The 21,453-nt window shown below is 36.0% G+C and overlaps 4 protein-coding genes across 5 annotated transcripts; 1 reads left to right on the forward strand and 3 right to left on the reverse strand.

Moving 5' to 3' along the window:
* Window positions 1-5,274: 5,274 nt before the first annotated feature.
* On the reverse strand, window positions 5,275-5,895 carry LOC149907860 (uncharacterized). The gene has a single exon (XM_090102591.1). It carries the CDS (start codon window positions 5,893-5,895, stop codon window positions 5,275-5,277), a length of 621 nt encoding a protein of 206 aa, XP_089958717.1.
* Window positions 5,896-12,304: 6,409 nt separating this feature from the next.
* nmdyn-D7 (nucleoside diphosphate kinase homolog 7) lies at window positions 12,305-14,889 on the reverse strand. 2 transcript variants are annotated; one of them, XM_090103414.1, is made up of 7 exons: window positions 14,751-14,889; window positions 14,381-14,661; window positions 14,095-14,256; window positions 13,773-13,971; window positions 13,410-13,655; window positions 12,896-13,009; window positions 12,305-12,691 (listed from the first exon to the last, which is right to left on the reverse strand). In XM_090103414.1, the coding sequence occupies exons 1-7, from the start codon at window positions 14,751-14,753 to the stop codon at window positions 12,551-12,553; spliced, it is 1,146 nt and encodes a 381-aa protein (XP_089959540.1). In that variant the 5' UTR covers window positions 14,754-14,889; the 3' UTR covers window positions 12,305-12,550. The 2 variants fall into 2 exon arrangements, with proteins under 2 accessions (XP_089959540.1, XP_089959541.1); XM_090103415.1 differs by lacking the exon at window positions 14,751-14,889 and having other exon boundaries at window positions 13,773-13,960; window positions 14,381-14,521.
* Window positions 14,890-16,762: 1,873 nt separating this feature from the next.
* Window positions 16,763-19,490, forward strand: LOC149907862 (nucleoside diphosphate kinase 7-like). Its single transcript, XM_090102593.1, has 7 exons — window positions 16,763-16,774; window positions 17,248-17,525; window positions 17,628-17,789; window positions 17,877-18,075; window positions 18,473-18,718; window positions 18,973-19,086; window positions 19,347-19,490. Exons 1-7 carry the CDS (start codon window positions 16,763-16,765, stop codon window positions 19,488-19,490), a joined length of 1,155 nt encoding a protein of 384 aa, XP_089958719.1.
* On the reverse strand, window positions 19,319-20,193 carry LOC149907863 (ARL14 effector protein-like). Its single transcript, XM_090103416.1, has 3 exons — window positions 19,914-20,193; window positions 19,698-19,841; window positions 19,319-19,580 (listed from the first exon to the last, which is right to left on the reverse strand). The coding sequence occupies exons 1-3, from the start codon at window positions 19,991-19,993 to the stop codon at window positions 19,499-19,501; spliced, it is 306 nt and encodes a 101-aa protein (XP_089959542.1). The 5' UTR covers window positions 19,994-20,193; the 3' UTR covers window positions 19,319-19,498.
* Window positions 20,194-21,453: the final 1,260 nt, after the last annotated feature.

Below are 21,453 nucleotides of genomic sequence, written 5' to 3' on the forward strand. Positions count from 1 at the left end.
CGAAAATTCTCGATAATCTGCAATCAACATTTTGTTAATCTGTTTGATTTTATTATCTCTTACAAATATTTGCATCTAATATGCATATATACACTTTACCTTTACACCTAGAGACACAAACAACTACCTACCTATCGAAATATCCACCTAGATAATAAAGTCATTCGTAGAACTGCCGTCATGCTGACATTTTTAAAACTAGCTATACCCGCGGTTTTACCCGCATTGCTCCGCTCCTATTATACATAAATATACAGGGTTACTTATTAGAACATAGACTTACAAATGTTAAGAGAGTAGGTACAATAAAAGCTTAAAAAATCATTTAAAAATAATTTATTGTGTTATGCCAAAAGTCGTAGAACAAAATGATGTTAGCTATTTTGTCCTGCGAGGTTGCTGGTGTTTTACAAGTAACCCTGTATAGTCCAGCCTTCTTCGATATATGGGCTATCTAATACTAGAAGATTTTTTCCAATCGAGCCCGTAGTGCACTGAGACTAGCGCGAGCGTGGTCAACCAAACAAACCAGCCAACTCTTCAGCTTGACGAATAGTAGATTCAATGTTACTTTACCAGACTTAATAACTTTATTTTTAGAGTATACTTAAATCCTATTATTCACAAATCACAATACATATTCTATACATATCTTGAAAAGGATATGCTTAGGTGGAAATACGACTACGCTGAAAATTATGATCAATATAGAGGTAAAGCATAAAAAATAAAAATATGAAAGGCAAGTCAGTGTTTACATTATCACTACATAGTACATTTTAACATTATCACTACATAGTATTAAACAAAGTCATTTCCCGTTATCCGTTTATCCCTAATAATAATAGAACACGCTTTATTTCTCATGGTCATTGGTCGATAACAATGATATTTTGAGTGTCCAAATCTTTGCACTGCAGGATTTCTCTTTTTTTATATGGTGGTTCAAAAGATATTTTCATGTGGTTTAAGAATTTCAGTTTGAATATATCCTTATTGTTTGGTTTTGGTTCCAGGTCTACATAAAAGAGGGGTAAGGGTTCTTTTGATAGTCTGTGACGCACATTTTCTAGTTGCCTTACTTCATGTACTATCTTGCAATGGTATTTCCTATTGCATTTGATTTGAATGTTATCGTTACAAAACCGCAGATATCGATTTGTTGTTCATTGTTCGTTGCTCGTTGCTCGTTGTTCGTTGTTCGGTGTTCGTTGTTCGGTGTTCGTTGTTCGTTGTTCGTTGTTCGTTGTTCGTTGTTCGTTGTTCGTTGTTCGTTGTTCGTTGTTCGTTGTTCGTTGTTCGTTGTTCGTTGTTCGTTGTTCGTTGTTCGTTGTTCGTTGTTCGTTGTTCGTTGTTCGTTGTTCGTTGTTCGTTGTTCGTTGTTCGTTGTTCGGTGTTCGGTGTTCGGTGTTCGGTGTTCGGTGTTCGGTGTTCGGTGTTCGGTGTTCGGTGTTCGGTGTTCGGTGTTCGGTGTTCGGTGTTCGGTGTTCGGTGTTCGGTGTTCGGTGTTCGGTGTTCGGTGTTCGGTGTTCGGTGTTCGGTGTTCGGTGTTCGGTGTTCGGTGTTCGGTGTTCGGTGTTCGGTGTTCGTTGATCGTTGTTCGTTGTTCGTTGTTCGTTGTTCGTTGTTCGTTGTTCGTTGTTCGTTGTTCGTTGTTCGTTGTTCGTTGTTCGTTGTTCGTTGTTCGTTGTTCGTTGTTCGTTGTTCGTTGTTCGTTGTTCGTTGTTCGTTGTTCGTTGTTCGTTGTTCGTTGTTCGTTGTTCGTTGTTCGTTGTTCGTTGTTCGTTGTTCGTTGTTCGTTGTTCGTTGTTCGTTGTTCGTTGTTCGTTGTTCGGTGTTCGGTGTTCGGTGTTCGGTGTTCGGTGTTCGGTGTTCGGTGTTCGGTGTTCGGTGTTCGGTGTTCGGTGTTCGGTGTTCGGTGTTCGGTGTTCGGTGTTCGTTGATCGTTGTTCGTTGTTCGTTGTTCGTTGTTCGTTGTTCGTTGTTCGTTGTTCGTTGTTCGTTGTTCGTTGTTCGTTGTTCGTTGTTCGTTGTTCGTTGTTCGGTGTTGTTCGTTGTTCGGTGTTCGGTGTTCGGTGTTCGTTGATCGTTGTTCGTTGTTCGTTGTTCGTTGTTCGGTGTTCGGTGTTCGGTGTTCGGTGTTCGGTGTTCGGTGTTCGGTGTTCGGTGTTCGGTGTTCGGTGTTCGGTGTTCGGTGTTCGTTGATCGTTGTTCGTTGTTCGTTGTTCGTTGTTCGGTGTTCGGTGTTCGGTGTTCGGTGTTCGGTGTTCGGTGTTCGGTGTTCGGTGTTCGGTGTTCGGTGTTCGGTGTTCGGTGTTCGGTGTTCGGTGTTCGGTGTTCGGTGTTCGGTGTTCGGTGTTCGGTGTTCGGTGTTCGGTGTTCGGTGTTCGGTGTTCGGTGTTCGTTGATCGTTGTTCGTTGTTCGTTGTTCGTTGTTCGTTGTTCGTTGTTCGTTGTTCGTTGTTCGTTGTTCGTTGTTCGTTGTTCGTTGTTCGTTGTTCGTTGTTCGTTGTTCGGTGTTCGGTGTTCGGTGTTCGGTGTTCGGTGTTCGTTGATCGTTGTTCGTTGTTCGTTGTTCGTTGTTCGTTGTTCGGTGTTCGGTGTTCGGTGTTCGGTGTTCGGTGTTCGGTGTTCGGTGTTCGGTGTTCGTTGTTCGGTGTTCGTTGTTCGGTGTTCGGTGTTCGGTGTTCGGTGTTCGGTGTTCGGTGTTCGGTGTTCGGTGTTCGGTGTTCGGTGTTCGGTGTTCGGTGTTCGGTGTTCGTTGATCGTTGTTCGTTGTTCGTTGTTCGTTGTTCGTTGTTCGTTGTTCGTTGTTCGTTGTTCGTTGTTCGTTGTTCGTTGTTCGTTGTTCGTTGTTCGTTGTTCGTTGTTCGTTGTTCGTTGTTCGTTGTTCGTTGTTCGGTGTTGTTCGTTGTTCGGTGTTCGTTGTTAATATTTAAGCACATCTGATTATTTGTACACCATTTTTGTATATTATTTAAGTCTGATTGAAGTATATTAACATCTGTTTTATCCTTAATCGTTCTATAAACTTTTAAATCATCAGCGTACATTCTATAGTTTGATTGTATTACACGGGGGAGGTCGTTGATAAATATTAAAAAGAAGAGAGGACCGAGATGGGAGCCCTGCGGTATTCCCGATGGAATAGTATAGGGGGTAGATTTAAAACCTCGGATTGAGACAAGCTGGGAGCGGTTGCGTAAATATGACTCGCACCATCTTAATAAGGATCCGTGTATCCCCATATTTGAGAGCTTATGTAATAGAAGATCATGATTTACTAAGTCGAACGCCTTTCTGAAATCGGTGTACACGGCATGCACCTCGAGATTCTTATCAAGTGCTTCAGCTATATCAGATACATAACCTACAAGATTTGTGTTTGTTGATTTACGGGGTAGAAACCCGTGCTGGTTTTGATCAATTTTACATTTAATGTGGGCCAAAAGTTTAGTATTTACTATGTCTTCTAGAACTTTTCCAGGTGTACTTAGAATTGAGATAGGTCGGTACTGGGTAATCTCGTTTAATGAGCCTGCTTTGTGAATCGGAGTTAAGTGTGCGAGTTTCCAAGTAGATGGGAAGACGCTAAATTTTAATGATTCGTTAAAGATTAGAGTAAGTGGTACATATAGGCTTTTGGCACAATTTTTATAGAATATTGGTGGTATTGCATCGGGTCCTGGGCCTTTATTGGCATCTAAAAGTTTTAAGCGATTTAACACTTGTTTTTCAGATATCACCAACGTGCTAAAAGGGGCGACACCACTGTCTGTATCTGCATCATGCATATTTTTGGATAAAGTCGTTGCATTCGATGAATAAAAATATACTGATTGGAAAAAATCAGAGAAAGCATTGCATATTTCTTGACCACCTTTAACAACCGTATTATTAAAAACCATTTCATGTGGTAAATTTGTGCAGTTGCTCATTTTATCTTTAAAAAATTTCCAAAAATGCTTAGGACGATGACGTAAATGATCAGCCGCGTGATTTTTAAACTCTGAGTAGCAGTGGTCTAGCATGTCCTTACATCGCCTTCGAAGTAAATCAAACTGGAGCTTGTCTCTGAGATTCCCATATTTTAGGTATTTTGAATGAAACTTAGCTTTTTCTTTAAGAGATTTTATTAAGGGGCGACTAAACCATGTGGGATATTTTTCATTGCGTAGTTTGCGTACTGGAGTATTACTTTTAATAATATTTAATACAGTGTCATAGAAAGTTGTGACCATTTCGTCAACGTTGGAGGCGTTTATCCATTGGGAAGTCCAGTCAACTTGTTCCAGTTCGAAATTTATTACTTCGTAATTGCACTTATAAAAATCATATAAAACAATGTCGCTATTTGGTTTCAAATGACGTTGAGATGGATTTTCTATATTAATTTTAAGAGCAGGATGATGCGCATCGATCGAAACCAAAGGAAAATCAGCATTATAGACGTTGACATGCGACGGCTCGCTGGCTAAAACTAAATCGAGAATACGATCATTTGAATTCGCGACAGCATTGCATTGTTGTAAATTGTTAAATGCAAGGGAATCGAGGAAATATGTACTAAGTGAACTACAACGGGAAGACGTTTTTAGGTAATTTAAATCACGATCGCGTTGCCATACTAATTCCCATAGATTAAAATCACCTATCACAAAAGTGGAAGAGCGCTGAGAGTTCACGTTATTATGTATGATTTGAGTAGTATTATTTAAAAATGTTTCGAGGTACGACGAGTTAACAGGTGAAGGTATGTAAACAGCGCATATGTGTATTAAAAAACTATTATTAATTTTTAATGAGAGCCAAAGGTCTTCGCATGCTGATTCCCAGTTGGAATTTCTTATAACACGAAAACGGTTATTCACTGCAACTAAGACACCACCTCCATCTCGTTTATTCTCACTAGAAGAAGTTGACGATCTATCTCGTCTGAAAACATTATAACGATGGTCAAAAAGTTCATGGTCAAATACACTATTGCTAAGCCACGTTTCGGTTAAAATTATTACATCGTAGTTATTTAACAATACAGACTTGTAAAATTCTTCTGTTTTGGTTCTGAGGCCTCGTACATTTTGGTAATAACATTTTAGAGTGAATTTTAAAATAAATACAGTAAAGAGAAAATATGTTGTTGCTAAAGTTTACAAGGTTTTTAGAAAATCTAAATTTTTTACCCACTTTGCTTCTGATTTAATATCCTTACGAATAAAAATGCGGGCATTCCTTATCCAAATGAAGTCGTATTTCTTTTCTTTAGCAGCAAGTCTAGTGGCAGCGTGAAGATTGTTTATTGGCAGGGCTGAGATGCTCCGAGATGAATATTGGCGACTTAGCACCAGCAAGGCCAATATGAGATGTGTTTAATTTCTCTCCGTTTTGGCGGTTAAATGTTTTTACAGCGGCTAGGAAATCATCTCGGGTACGTTGGTTGTTCATTTTCAGTATAATATTGCGTGGGCGTTTTGATTCTGAATCCAACTTAGCTACTCTGTGGAAACCCGCGATGTAAGTGTCTTTTAGATCATACTTAACTGTGCTTGCTATTTTGTTTATAATGTTAAGAAGATTTTCATTTCGTTGTTCAGGGACACACTGAATTTCCAAATTGTTGTCTCTAGTGGATTGTTCTAGCTGAGCCATTTTTGTATTTAATAAATTTAATTCAGACCTGAGAAATGAGTTCTCGTCAAGAATTTTCGAAAGAGAACTTTCAGTATGTTCATTTATTTTTATTTGGTCGTCGTGTGCGTCTGATAAAAATTTTATAGACTTTACAGCTTCATCCAATTCTTCTCGTATTAAAGAAAATTGAGAGCCAAGATCCTTTAAGTCTTGTTGGACTTTAATAAGCGTGGAGTTATTGTGGTTTATTTCAGCTACTTTCATAGCATTATGTCCTATGGAATTCTACTGTGGGGCAGGGCTGCAGATATAGAAACTATATTTATCTTACAGAAAAGAGCCATTCGCTCTATATATAATTTACGTGCTCGGGACTCACTAAGAGATCATTTTAAGAATACTGGTATCCTTACTGTACCATCACAGTATATATTTAATAATATTTTGCATGTACACAAAAGCTCTGACTTGCACACAAGAGTAGGAGATAGACACGATTATGGCACAAGGAACAAGAATAGAATTGAAATGCCATTTTTCCGATTAGCTAAAGTTAAAAATTCATTTATGGGTCAAGGTATACGCTTATACAATAGAATTCCTCACAATATTAAAGAGTTTAGTAGTTCTAAATTTAAAACTTACATAAAAAATGTACTAGTTCAGAGAGCGTACTACAGTATTCAGGAATATATGGACGATAAAGACCCATGGAGGGTTGTCGCGTAAAAACCACAGGTCAGTTCTTTGGCATATTATGTATTTAGGTAGATATAAGTTACATATTATGTAAATTTATTGACATTATTTAAAAGAGCAACTATGGAGTTTCTTGCCGATTCTTCTCCATAGATACTGCTTTCCGAATCGGTGGTAAATGTTAAAAAACTATGTAATGACGATTCGAAAGTGCTACTAAATAGTAGTCTAATTGAATAAATGAATGTTTGAGTTTGAGTTTGAGTTATATTTATTTAGACATTTTTCTTGATTTTCGAATTTTGAATTCATTTCATCACGGAGCTTGCGAATTTCCGATATCACCGTGTCATTGTCTGAGGTCGTCGGCACGGAGCTTACTGGCATTGCCATCAAATCTCTAGGAACCTTGTCGTGAACGGGGGTATTGGTGTTGTCTCCCACCTTGGGTCTGGAAGCCACGCAGACAGGGCACACCCATTTTGAACGTGAACCAGTTGTTTCATTAAACTTGACACAATCTTGGTGATATAGGTGATGGCAGTTTCCATTGGTGCATTTAATTCTTTTTTGGGTTACTAAAATATTCACATTACACGCTGAGCAGGCTACCATCATGCAAATTTAAGTTGAACAATAAAAGTAATAAAAATAATTCAAAAGTCAAAGTAGCACAGTAATAAATGCTCCAATACTTCGGTGTTTTACCGGTTTTTGTAAAAAAGCACACTAATAAATGCTCCCGGTTGATATTACGTTCTCAACTTGAGGGTATTCGAGAAAAGTCAGTATCATTCAACACAATTGTTAAACTTAAGTTTGTGTTTACCACTGTTAATTATTAAAACTTTTTAGATTGTGATACACTGAAGGTAAGTCCTTTGTGATAAACACGGATTTAACACAATATTTACACTTATTACTTTTTAAATTAATTATGTTCGACTGAGTGTTCTCAATACGTATTGACACAAGAAAGGTACCCGACGAACGTTCGTTGTTCGTTGTTCGTTGTTCGTTGTTCGTTGTTCGTTGTTCGTTGTTCGTTGTTCGTTGTTCGTTGTTCGTTGTTCGGTGTTCGTTGTTCGTTGTTCGTTGTTCGTTGTTCGTTGTTCGTTGTTCGTTGTTCGTTGTTCGTTGTTCGGTGTTGTTCGTTGTTCGGTGTTCGTTGTTCGGTGTTCGTTGTTCGTTGATCGTTGTTCGTTGTTCGTTGTTCGTTGTTCGTTGTTCGTTGTTCGTTGTTCGTTGTTCGGTGTTGTTCGTTGTTCGGTGTTCGTTGTTCGGTGTTCGTTGTTCGTTGTTCGTTGTTCGTTGTTCGTTGTTCGTTGTTCGTTGTTCGTTGTTCGGTGTTCGTTGTTCGTTGTTCGTTGTTCGTTGTTCGTTGTTCGTTGTTCGTTGTTCGTTGTTCGGTGTTGTTCGTTGTTCGGTGTTCGTTGTTCGGTGTTCGTTGTTCGTTGATCGTTGTTCGTTGTTCGTTGTTTTTTGTTCGTTGTTCGGTGTTCGGTGTTCGGTGTTCGGTGTTCGGTGTTCGGTGTTCGGTGTTCGGTGTTCGGTGTTCGGTGTTCGGTGTTCGGTGTTCGGTGTTCGGTGTTCGGTGTTCGGTGTTCGGTGTTCGGTGTTCGGTGTTCGGTGTTCGGTGTTCGGTGTTCGGTGTTCGGTGTTCGGTGTTCGGTGTTCGGTGTTCGGTGTTCGGTGTTCGGTGTTCGGTGTTCGGTGTTCGTTGATCGTTGTTCGTTGTTCGTTGTTCGTTGTTCGTTGTTCGTTGTTCGTTGTTCGTTGTTCGTTGTTCGTTGTTCGTTGTTCGTTGTTCGTTGTTCGTTGTTCGTTGTTCGTTGTTCGTTGTTCGTTGTTCGTTGTTCGTTGTTCGTTGTTCGTTGTTCGTTGTTCGTTGTTCGTTGTTCGTTGTTCGTTGTTCGTTGTTCGTTGTTCGTTGTTCGTTGTTCGTTGTTCGTTGTTCGTTGTTCGTTGTTCGTTGTTCGTTGTTCGTTGTTCGTTGTTCGGTGTTCGTTGTTCGTTGTTCGTTGTTCGTTGTTCGTTGTTCGGTGTTGTTCGTTGTTCGGTGTTCGTTGTTCGTTGTTCGGTGTTCGTTGTTCGTTGTTCGTTGATCGTTGTTCGTTGTTCGTTGTTCGTTGTTCGGTGTTCGGTGTTCGGTGTTCGGTGTTCGGTGTTCGGTGTTCGGTGTTCGGTGTTCGGTGTTCGGTGTTCGGTGTTCGGTGTTCGGTGTTCGGTGTTCGGTGTTCGGTGTTCGGTGTTCGGTGTTCGGTGTTCGGTGTTCGGTGTTCGGTGTTCGGTGTTCGTTGATCGTTGTTCGTTGTTCGTTGTTCGTTGTTCGTTGTTCGTTGTTCGTTGTTCGTTGTTCGTTGTTCGTTGTTCGTTGTTCGTTGTTCGTTGTTCGTTGTTCGTTGTTCGTTGTTCGTTGTTCGTTGTTCGTTGTTCGTTGTTCGTTGTTCGTTGTTCGTTGTTCGTTGTTCGTTGTTCGTTGTTCGTTGTTCGTTGTTCGTTGTTCGTTGTTCGTTGTTCGTTGTTCGTTGTTCGTTGTTCGTTGTTCGTTGTTCGTTGTTCGTTGTTCGTTGTTCGGTGTTCGTTGTTCGTTGTTCGTTGTTCGTTGTTCGTTGTTCGTTGTTCGGTGTTGTTCGTTGTTCGTTGTTCGGTGTTCGTTGTTCGGTGTTCGTTGTTCGTTGTTCGTTGTTCGTTGTTCGTTGTTCGGTGTTGTTCGTTGTTCGGTGTTCGGTGTTCGTTGTTCGTTGTTCGTTGTTCGTTGTTCGTTGTTCGGTGTTCGGTGTTCGGTGTTCGGTGTTCGGTGTTCGGTGTTCGGTGTTCGGTGTTCGGTGTTCGTTGTTCGCGTTGTTCGTTGTTCGTTGTTCGTTGTTCGTTGTTCGTTGTTCGTTGTTCGTTGTTCGTTGTTCGTTGTTCGTTGTTCGTTGTTCGTTGTTCGTTGTTCGTTGTTCGTTGTTCGTGTTTCGTTGTTCGTTGTTCGTTGTTCGGTGTTCGGTGTTCGGTGTTCGGTGTTCGGTGTTCGGTGTTCGGTGTTCGGTGTTCGGTGTTCGGTGTTCGGTGTTCGGTGTTCGGTGTTCGGTGTTCGGTGTTCGGTGTTCGGTGTTCGGTGTTCGGTGTTCGGTGTTCGGTGTTCGGTGTTCGGTGTTCGGTGTTCGGTGTTCGGTGTTCGGTGTTCGGTGTTCGTGTTTGTGTTTGTGTTTGGAATTTGGATCAATAAAGAGGTAAAGCATAAAAATATGAAAGGCAAGTCAGTGTTTACATTATCACTACATTGTACATTTTAACATTATCACTTAATGTCCCAGCAACCTCTACTAATTACCTCAAACATTCACCCTTTCTGAGAATTCCGAATAATTATAATAATAAATTCTCCTTGGCAGATCCCTTTCAATTATCTCGCTCTAAGTTTAAAAAAGTAATACTACAGCTTATTGACCAAAATTTGTAAAGAAATTCACAAACAACAGTGTTGTTGAATTGTTGTAATTGTGTGCGTGTTGTTACAACACGCACACAATTACACTCACACTTGTACTCACTCATATATTTTATTGTTACCTTTTTATTTAACTATAATTATATATAATATAGGGTTTGTAATTGTTAATATCGTTCTTTATCTTTTATACTTTGCTCACTCACAGTATTATGATTGTTATTGGTGTACCTTTTAATTGGCGTATTGAATTGTTAATGTAATACCTAGTGTAAGTTTAGCTGTAAGGTAACTACCTTTACATAAATAAATAAATAAATCACTACATAGTATTAAACAAAGTCATTTCCCGTTATCCGTTTATCCCTAATAATAATAGAACACGCTTTATTTCTCATCTTTGCTCTGTTGAAATGTTTTAGATGATGAAAGCAGTTATGCTAATCCATAATTTATATCATTCTCAACCTTTTATATTATACCCTTTATATTATATCTAATATCTATAGTATTCATTACAAATGATTACTCATTGTATGCCACCTAGCAACACGAATAACGATTATACGATACGAGATTACCTATAAATAACGAGGACACTATACCTCCCAACCACTACCAACAAAAGATTCAATCATTTCAATTTTGTAGCCAGATAAACGCTACAAACATTTACGTATAATATTTATTTTAATTGTTTCAGAAATATTTTGTTCTTTTTGAATACTGGTTACAACATAATGTATTTAGGTACTTACATACTAATTTTCACTAGTATGACATATGGAAACCTTTTTAAATTAAAATTAACTGCGCCTGTGAATTAATATTAGCAATAGATAACAATGGCTATAAACTCTACAAAATTATGCTCAATATTACCAGCTACCTAAATTATCAATATTACCAACCTAAATATTACTAATTCATATTCATTACAATTACAATGTGCCGATTTTTAATCGTCATTGTTGTTTGCACATTTATTCGCATTCTTGAAGATGATCGATATCGAATATATTTGGAAACTTAAGGGGACAAGTAGCTACTGAGCACTGTCGTCAATAATTTTACCATCAACTCTTAGTAGATATACTTATACAATTCAATGGGTATTTAAAGATACTATCTTGCAATGGTATTTCCTATTGCATTTGATTTGAATGTTATCGTTACAAAACCGCAGATATCGATTTGTTCGTATGGCAAATAAATAATAGTTTAAAAAAACTAAAAAACACGCTTTTTATATAAAACCGAACTAAAAAATAGAAAATAAATTTAAATAAATAAATTAAGAAAATATATCACTACATAGTATAAAACAAAGTCGATTTCCCTGTCCCTATGTCCCTATGTCCTTATGTCCCTATGTCCCTTTGTACGCTTAAATCTTTGAAACTACGCAACGGATTTTGATGCGGTTTTTTTTAATAGATAGAGTGATTCAAGAGGAAGGTTTATATTATATATAACATCCATTAAATAGTGAAGAAGTACTGTTATTTTTGAGGTTTCTAAAGTGATGTCGTAAAAAATTACATTTTTTCCGCTTACATTGCAAACGCAGGCTGAACCCTACGAGTTTTATCAAAATAATGTACTAAGTATTATACACATTGAAAAGGTCTATAGAAAAGTCCGCGATGGTATATGTCTATCTCTTCTGGATAACCCACAATAACATTTTTTTGTCATTTACTTTTTACGAAAAATAATGGCTAATTTTCGATGCGATTTTAACCAATACAGCATTAATCCTTAACCGATTAAATACCTTGAATACATTGTTCGTTTAATATAGATCTATATGGCCTTTTACACCGTATGATTTAAGTGAATATTTTCGAAGATATTACAGATTTAAAAATTGCGGGACGTAGCGTTTGCGGCGGTACCGGCCGGCCGCCAGGCTATCTATACGAAGCACAGATTATACGAAGTCGGAGCGGGCCGCTATGTTTTTATATACAACGTTCACAGTTTTTCTGTAGTGTATTTAGTATCAGCATTGCACCCGTGCGAAGCCGGGGCGGGTCGCTAGTACCATTATATATATCAAACATGCTGAACGTTAATCCTCTAATAATTAAGGCGTGTTATATGTAGGTACATAACACGTGTTTGTGTTTGTGTTTTTTGAGTTTGTGTTTGTGTTTGTTGTTTGGTGTTTGGTGTTATGTGTTTGGTGTTTGGCGTTTGGCGTTTGGCGTTTGGCGTTTGGCGTTTGGCGTTTGGCGTTTGGCGTTTGGCGTTTGGCGCGTCTCGCGTCTCGCGTTTGGCGCGTCTCGCGTCTCGCGTCTCGCGTTTCGCGTTTCGCGTTTCGCGTTTGGCGTTTCGTGTTTCGTGTTTCGTGTTTCGTGTTTCGTGTTTCGTGTTTCGTGTTTGGTGTTTGGTGTTTGGTATTTGGTGTTTGGTGTTTGGTGTTTGGTGTTTGGTGATTGGTGTTTGGTGTTTGTGTTTGTGTTTGTGTTTGGATCATTATAGAGGTAAAAGACATTTTTGTATTCAAAAAATTTAATTAAAGCTGCAATCGAAAGAGCAACAAAAATCGAGATCAGTCTTTAACATTAGGTAGATCTTATAATTTTCAGACTAGCTTTGTACATATAATAAGTATGTACTTTGTAAAAAAAGTTGCAAATAATTTTATAAAATAAAAGCTCAAATTTCATTGGGTAGTGTTAACTTCACTCTCCATTAATTTTAAATTCAAAAACAAACAGTGCATTTTAAAATCCTCTTTGTGATTTTTAAAAAATCTGAAATATCAGCCTCTTCCGTTCATAAGTCTAAAATCTTAAAGAAATATTCCACTTCTAGCAGACCATCTTCTGCTAGGTCACTGCAATGGATTGCGTTTTGTACTTTAGTTTTACCGAGTTTCGCTCTTATAGTATGTGGACGTAACAGCCTTGCAATATCCTGTAAAGTTTCATAAAAGTTTATAAGCTGAGACACAATATAGTCAAGAGAACCATCTCTACAAATCTATAATAAGGTTTATCTGCATAGTTTTTAACTTTGAACAAAATAAGTTAACAATTTTCATTAGATGAATATGAAATTATACCCAACAATAAAACAGAAATAAAAATAACCAATACAATAAATGAATTAAAAACTTACTGGATCTGAAGGTCCAACCAATTTTCTAAACTCTACAGCAGTATTGAGATTTTTATCCTTGGCCACTATTTCCATTGCTACACAAGGACCACTTGCTAGTTCTTCTACCATACCCTAAAACACACATTTATTCTTTAGAATCATAATATCTTATCAATGTTTAATATTATAAATGCGAAAGTAACTCTGTCTGTTTGTCTGTTACTCAATCACGCCTAAACTACTGAACCAATTTGCATGAAATTTGGTATGGAGATATTTTGATACCCGAGAAAGGACATAGGCTACCTTTTATTGCGAAATATGTACCACGGGCAAAGCCGGGGCCGACCTGTAGTGTTTAATAAACCATCTTAATTTCACATACATTTCTTTTGTGTAACTTTCTTAATGAAATTATTTTTTAGGTAATAGTATGTACTTAGAAGTTGACAATGTAGTATTTTACAAACATTTGAACACTTTAAACTACACCTAAGTATAGTAATAAGTAACATATTAAAAACTAGTATACCTTATATTCTTGGACTATTCCTTTATAAACTTCATAAAACTCAGAAGCATTCACATTTTCTACTATAAACATATTCAATGCTGTTATATCAAAGCCTCCTTCATCAATGGCTTCTAAAGCTGCTCCTAGTTTTCCCTCTCTTATTGCATGAGGCTTGATAATACATAATGTACAATTAGACAATGTAGCTGTAAGCCTGAGTCTTGATAAGTGTTGTGGAGGAGGTGGGAAGAAGTATTCAATATCCTGAAAAAATAAATAAATAAAAACACTGCAGTAACCACATTTAATTCTTACCTTTTGTGTCAAAGTTTTTTTGATATATAATGCTTGAACAAATGTTTATCCCTACTTTTCACATACCTGAATAGCACCATCAGGGTCTGATGAAACATGGACACAATTTCTCACTGGATCTGACCCATAGAGGGCTCTAATTGTTCCTGGTTCAGCCTTAGATGGGTCTTTATCACCAAGGACCTTCATAGCAACTGCAACTGCATCTTTACCCACTAATTCCATACCATAAACTTGATTTCCACTTAGATATTCTAGAAGGAATCTTGTAAGGATTTAAGTTGTTAGAATAGAATTAGAATTATGTTCCATAATATTGAATGTAAAAACATGTATGTTAAAAAATAAAAATATATTCATTGTGTAAAAGATATAAATAAAAACTTACGGAAATGTATTGTCAGAAACTTGGGATCTACACAGAAATGATACATCGTCTGATGTAACACAAGCTTTCTTCATCTTCGTTATCTTTAGACCATGTTCATGGAAATGAGTTATTACCTTTCCTGCAATTCTCGTTGGTATTGGTTTTATTAATGCAAATGTTCTAAAATAAGTTATTCATTAATCTATTAATAAAATTTTATATGAACTAGTAATAAAATCTTGTCAAAGAAGAATAAATAAAAATGAGATTGAGATAGAGGAAAACTATTTTAAAAAATCCTTACACTTGCATATCCTTGTGTAACTTTTTCTTTGTATCCTCACATGCAAAATCAGTGATTTTAATTAATCTACCTAATATATAAAGAGTACTTCCAATAAAAAAGTTATCTAGAGTTACACCATTCACTTTCACTCTCCTGAGAAATGTTTTCCTATTTTTAAGATCATACATTTCAATTGTATCATCGGTAGGATAGTAAAAAACATTGAACCGCCTGATAAGACTTGCTTGATTATCGTACCATTCCCCTATAAATGTATATTTATCTTTGTAAGCACCCTCCTGGAATCAAATTCATGAATGAAGTAATGAACCCAATATTTTCTAACATTAATTATAATATAAAAAGTAATTGAAGAAAAATTATATACCATTGCGTTTAATGGTATATACTTCTAATTTTTGTAAATAGCATAAAGCACAATTATTTTTAAATTCACTAAAAAGGGCTGAAAAACCGTTTGTTTTGATTTTTCGCTTCAGCTATGACATTTGCCGTTTGCGTTTTGTTTGACGTTTCCATGGCTATAACAAATGTCAACTAGAAGGAAGTCTTTTGGTTATTTGTGATTTGTCAATCTGTCTAATGATCTAAGGTCTACGGTCAATACTGACCCCACTTAGACCTTAGAGCTAGCGCGCACGAGCAACTTTGTCTCCGCAACTTTTTTGTCTCCGCAACTATTTTGTCTCTCCCACCTATGGGCTAGTATGAAAGTGCGCGCACGTAGCGACGCAACTCCCCATACAAATTGATGGGAGAAACAAAATAGTTGCGGAGACAAAGTTGCTCGTGCGCGCTAGCTCTCAGAGCGAGCGCCCACGAGCAACTTAGTTGCCCGGCAACTATTTTGTCTCTGTCGCTGTCTCCTCGCAAAGTTTTGAACGATGCGCTCACGAAAGCGACAGCAACGCAACTTTTTCTTTAAAATTTTCTTCATTTATCAACATGGTTTTCGAAGAGACGGTTGTGGTCTGTGCTCTTGTCCCGCATAGTTCCCATTCCCGTGAGATTTCCGGGATAAAACCTATCCTATGTGTTAATCCAAGTTACTCTCTATATGTGTGCTAAATTTCATTGTAATCGGTTCAGTAGTTTATGCGTGAAAACTGAAAACCATACATACCTACAAACCTTTCCTCTTTATAATATTAGTATAGATATGTAATCGTAATTGTAAAAAGTAAATTAGTTTTTATTTAATACTTTTTAGTGTATTTTTCAACACGAATCAAACGAGCCCAAGCTCGATAAAGTTGAGTCAATATATTACTAAGTTCCTATGACCACCTTCCGACTCCATCATCAAATCAGCTCTATGTCATAATAATGTTTCATCGTTATCCAATTTACATGCGTATACAAAATTTCAGCTCAATCGGTTACCTGGAATTGAATCAAAGTTACTTGCTACATTTCAATTAAGTCATCGAGACCAGACAAAAATGCTCATAAAATAAAAACTACTGGGCTTATCCGAATAAAATTTATGGGACCAATTCCACACCATTCCGCATAAAAAAAAAAAGAATCACGTAAACCGGTTCAGAAACCTTGGAGTAATTGGTATACATACATACAAAAAATATACCGGCCGAATTGATAACCTCCTCCTTTTTTTTGAAGTCGGTTAAAACTACTGTGTACGAGAATAAATACGTTGACATAAATACGTATTATCGCTACGCCGGTTACGCGGCAACTGGCTGGCGGCCGCCGACAGGCAACATTTTTGTCGCCGTGCGCGCACTTGCATTGAAACCAATAGATAGGGCGACAGTTGCGTCGCGGGCTTGTCTCCGAACCCGCGGACAAAAAAGTCTCCCGGGAGTTGCGTCGCTACGTACGCGCACTTTCATACTAGCCCATGGCTGGAGAGACAAAATAGTTGCGGAGACAAAATTGTTGCGGAGACAAAGTTGCTCGTGCGCGCTCGCTCTTAGACCACAGCCTGACTAAGACCACATTTAAGACTCATTTTCAGTTAAGAACTATAGTGTAGTCTACAGTAGTATAAGGACCTGTATTAATATGTTTTGTGCATTTAAATTTTAAACTAACTAATTAGGAATGTGTTAAAAAAGTAAATAAATAAAATGAAAACGTCATTGTCATGGGAATTACACCTACGAAACGAAACCTCAGATCAAATATTTTTAATAGATCCGAGAAGGAAACATACACCAAAATATTTATAGTTTTAGATGCTTATATTTTAACGTAATAAACATATAAAGTAACCTTTTATTAGCAGGATTATTCCTCTAAATCCTCCTTCAAAATGGTGGGTATAAAAATATATTGATGATCTAGCTGCGCTCCGCGGTCTGTGGTTTCTCCCACACTCGTGACGGAATCTTTCCTGTAAATCCTAATGTTCCTATGGGAATATCGGTATAAAATATAATAAATTTAATAAAAATCGGTTAAGTAACTCAATATTACAAACAGAGACTACAATTGCACCACTGATGCAGATGCGATAAATAATTATTAGATAGTGCTTAGAGAGTGCTTTACCATCGAAAAATTTGTTTTGCCTTCGTTACGCAACTATTAAATTAATTACTTACACGATTGGTAATCCACGTAATATCCTAAATCTGCACATCATTTTATAGAATATTCAATGGAGATTAATATTGTTCCTGGTAAAAATATATTTTTTTTATTATTGGTATAGATTTGATTTAAAATACAAGACAATGCTGATTGCTGCATTGAAAAAGGAAATCAATATTATGCAGCATTTTTCTATTCGAAATGATAGCAATGCAGTGGAAAAAAATCAAAATAACTTATCATTTAGTTCTCAACAAGATTAAATTAATAATGAGATGATATTATTAATTTTTTAAATACTTCAGGTATATGATTACTTTGATAAACATACATTCTTGTGTGAAATGTATGATGAGGAAGGGGATGAAATCGTCGAACTTGTCTTGAACTTCTATCCATTTGATAATTCAGTACAAATAATCAATACCAAGAAGGGGAAAAACCTTCTTAAACGCGTACAGTTGCCTCCGTTGAAACTTGAAATGCTACAAATAGGCAACATTGTTAACATATTTTCGAAATTACTATACTTATCAGATTGTGCGCCGGCCACTCGCAGAACTTTATTCAATAATGTGCAAAGGTAAAAACAACATAATATTATAATATTTACCGGATAACTTATTATCTAAAATCATATACCTACCTAGGTAGTTTCTCAAATGATAATTTTATTTAATTGTAGCACATTTGCTCTAATCAAACCAGTTCCACCTAGTGCTCATGGGAAAATCATCACTTTCATAATGAAAAGCGGTTTTCGTATCGTCCGTATGAAAAATGGAAAAATTAGTAAGGACTTTGCAATGGAACTTTACAAAAGCATATCTGGAAGCAATATGATGCCGTAATTATATTGAAGCACTTTTTAGATAATTATTAGAGAATAAAATATAGTTATTGTTATAAATTATAATAATGTGTATTCTATTAGAATAATAATAGATTATGTGACCGCCTCGGAAGTTATCGGACTGGAATTAGTGGCTCCGGATGCGGTCAAAAAATGGCGTAAATGTTTAGGGGCGACAGATCCGGCTGAAGCAGCACCAGGGACACTTCGAAAATTGTACGGAGAAAATAAATTAAAAAATGTTGCGCACGGTTGCAATACTTTGGAAGACGCTAGTCAGGTATTTATTTATAAAATTTATGCGACTCCGACTAGCACGTGGCTGATTTTTTTGTACAATAATATATAAGATTTGTCTTAATCTCGTAGACTTTAATAACATATTTTATCGTTTATTCATTATGAGATGATAACTTTTGTGTCGGAAAATGCTACTGCTTATAGATATACTGTATACATTTAAAGGTACTTCTTAGCGTGAATCAAAACCGCGCGAAGTTTAAAATTAGATTAATCGTTAATAGTACATAGCTAAGCAACACTTATTTTTTTATTACTCACGCCTTGAAGTTTTTTACGTTTATTTGTGAAGGGAAATAGGGAAACATGCAGTTTGCTCCTGCACAAGCACTATTTTGATAATATGTATATCAATTTTCAATAATTCTAATTCGTAGATGCTCGAGTTATTCTTTGGCTACGACAAAGGTATTCCTCGAGTGCCGTTTAGAGCTACCCTTAAAGACTGCACTTGTTGCATTATAAAGCCTCATGCAGTGATAGATGGAAATCTCGGCGCAATACTGGAGCAAATTGCGACCTCGGGGAAATTCTATATTGCAGCTATTGCGATGTTTTCAGTGAAACTCGCAAATGCCCAGGAATTTTACGAAATATATAAAGGGGTACTTCCTGAATATGAGGTAAAATTATGGTATTAGGGTCTGAGGTACATGTCATGCACATCCATTATATTTACAATAGAATTATCACTTGAATATAATATGATTATACATATAACAGTTTAAATAACAGTAATTCCTAAGTTTTATGATAAATGATAATATCACAGATAATATTATATTGTACTAGCATATAAATATATTGATTCACTAATTCAAAAATTATTAAATATAATTCACACATATTGAGTTTCATAAATTCTCTTCACTCACAGGCTATGTGCATCCACTTGGCTGAAGGTAAATGTGTTGCTTTAGAAGTGAAATCCTTAGACTCAAATATGAACTGTGTTTGTGAATTCAGGAAACTATGTGGCCCTCGAGATCCAGTAAGTAATATTCACTATGTTGTGAGCCAGATAGATCTTAAGTTATCATTTATCTTGGCTACATCTCTTGGCTACATCAAATTAAATTTAAGAACACCAACCTTTCCCATTTTGTGGTAGCAGCAATATTCTAATATCTTTAACTGATATCAATCATAGGTAAGAAAACTCTCTTTCAAACAAAATCAAAATTGGTTTATCCGTTAAGGACAGCATAATAAAAAGATAAACGTTTTTTTTTAATTCTGTATTTATTTCAGGATTTAGCACGTCAGTTATATCCAGAGTCCATTAGAGCACATTATGGTAAAAGCATAATACATAATGCTGTTCATTGCACTGATCTTCCTGAAGATGGTGAACTTGAAGTTGAATATTTCTTTAAACTATTGGCCAATGATTAGATTTATTTTCACTTATTATTAAATGTATTTTTAACAACCATGTCATTGCCTTCTATTTCTATTTTATCATACATCCATTTCCTATTGACTCTGCAATATAAACGCAAGATAAAATAGGTATCATTTACTTAAATAAGGAATTTAAGAATTAAATACTTAATATCCACAGAAAATACACAAAATAATTCATAAAATATATAATGTTACCTGCATTCAAGACCACATTTATTAGAGTTGCACTTTGGACAAGGAAAGTGGCATCCTGGACATTTTTCATCTAAACAATCACAACGATCCTCACCTGTCGCGTTTAAATGTCCTCGCTCGTTGTATAATTTTTTACATTTGCGACTAAAATAAAATATAATAAACACAAGATCATAACATTTTGACTGATGAATTACTAGAAAGATAGATACTTACTTAATAAAATAACTTTTTCGATTTAGTTTTCTTCGCTCACGAGTAGAAGTTTCAGGATCAAAATTGTGAAGGAAATGCATTTTTTAACTACCTATTCAATGGACACAAACAGTTTTTCACGGTCGGTACCTAATAAAAGAGCAGTTAGTTGATAATGAATTGAAAGTTTGGAGAAGAAATTAATCCTAATAGATTAATTTACAATATGTTATTATAGGTACTTGTATATTAATTTGATTTTTATAAGTTTTTGTTTGTTTAATATAAATATCTATTGACAGCAAATGTCAAAGAAATTTATATAGATGGAGCACAGATGGATAAACCTGAGGGATAACCAGATTGCACCTTACCATAGAGTAAAATATATAAAATAAAGATAATAATTATATTATTATATTAGTTCGCTATTCTCGGAGCAATTAACAAGCCTGGAGAAGTAACAATTAATTGAACGTTTCTTATATAGTGGCTCTCTTTTATTCAATACCCTAATTAATGCGATAGAAAGAGACAACACACTGTTATCGGCTTGGCATTCAAATCCACATGTAGCCACTTTTTGTTCTGAAAAGGTAGTGCTCGCCACTTTATCGAATACTAAAATATCGATAAATAAAAAAATTAAGTTATAAAATTGCTTGAAGATAATTTAAGATTCGTTTAATTTTGAATTATGGATAGGTATTTCCAAATTTTAAGATTCGTTTAATTTGGAATTATTCTTTTACGATGAGTATTGACTGCCTTGCATTGTATGGTAGTGGTATTTATAAAAAAATATTAATATTATTAGGTATTTCGGTTTAGGTTGTTTTTTATGGTTTCGTAAAAAGGTACGTATTTGTTCCTGTTTTCATAGAATTATACGGAACCCTTCGTGCGCGAATCTGACTTCCACCTGGTTGATCTTTTTACAAATCAATAATCGTATCCTACTAATATTATAAAAGCAAAAATATATAAGAATGGACATTTGATACTCTTTCACGTAAAAACTATATAGTTTAAACATCAGAATAACATATAGGCTACAATTTAGCGCGGGAAAATAACTCATTCCCACAGGAAAAAATTGGTAAAAGTTTAAAATAAATTGCTTCAAATAAAACAAATAAAATTTAAAATAAATTTTTACTTTTTACAACATTTTATTTCGATACTTAATTACCAAATTACAATATTTATTATTTAAAATAGATGCCACCTTAAACTTGTGGCACAGCATCTCTGCAAAGCACTTTACTTTTCTTCCCGTCTGATTCGAAATGATTTGAACAAGGCCGAGAATGTTTTGAAGGCTTCCAATTTTCCCTGTGCTATAGCTTTAACCCAAACTTCTTTTAATTTTTCTCAAGCCAGAAACCTGCAAATAACAATAAAATCCATACTTAAATACCTTTTTTTTTCTCCTAACCTAAAGCAGTCATTATCAATGAAGTACTTCGTACCTACTCAAGTATCGATAACTGCACAACACTATGGAAGTAATATTTTGCATTTTCTCTCAAAAATAAGCTAATTATGATTTCATTTCAAT

This window comes from Colias eurytheme, chromosome 6, assembly GCF_061535395.1.
Source record: "Colias eurytheme isolate Ceu_HAF_F1 chromosome 6, ilColEury1 Martin Lab GWU primary, whole genome shotgun sequence".
Lineage (NCBI taxonomy): Eukaryota > Metazoa > Arthropoda > Insecta > Lepidoptera > Pieridae > Colias > Colias eurytheme.

Excerpts from the sequence above, each read along its gene's own strand:
- LOC149907860 (XM_090102591.1), bottom strand. The coding sequence starts at position 5,895 with ATGAAAGTAGCTGAAATAAACCACAATAACTCCACGCTTATTAAAGTC.
- LOC149907863 (XM_090103416.1), bottom strand. The coding sequence starts at position 19,993 with ATGCATTTCCTTCACAATTTTGATCCTGAAACTTCTACTCGTGAGCGA. Across the intron at positions 19,842-19,913 it reads CGAAAAAGTTATTTTATTAA|TCGCAAATGTAAAAAATTAT; the intron begins GTAAGTATCTAT and ends ATTTTATTTTAG. Across the intron at positions 19,581-19,697 it reads AAATGTGGTCTTGAATGCAG|AGTCAATAGGAAATGGATGT; the intron begins GTAACATTATAT and ends TTTATATTGCAG.
- nmdyn-D7 (XM_090103414.1), bottom strand. Across the intron at positions 14,257-14,380 it reads TTACACAAGGATATGCAAGT|AACATTTGCATTAATAAAAC; the intron begins GTAAGGATTTTT and ends AACTTATTTTAG. Across the intron at positions 13,656-13,772 it reads ACCCTGATGGTGCTATTCAG|GATATTGAATACTTCTTCCC; the intron begins GTATGTGAAAAG and ends TTATTTTTTCAG.
- LOC149907862 (XM_090102593.1), top strand. Across the intron at positions 17,526-17,627 it reads TTATTCAATAATGTGCAAAG|CACATTTGCTCTAATCAAAC; the intron begins GTAAAAACAACA and ends ATTTAATTGTAG. Across the intron at positions 17,790-17,876 it reads TCTGGAAGCAATATGATGCC|AATAATAATAGATTATGTGA; the intron begins GTAATTATATTG and ends GTATTCTATTAG.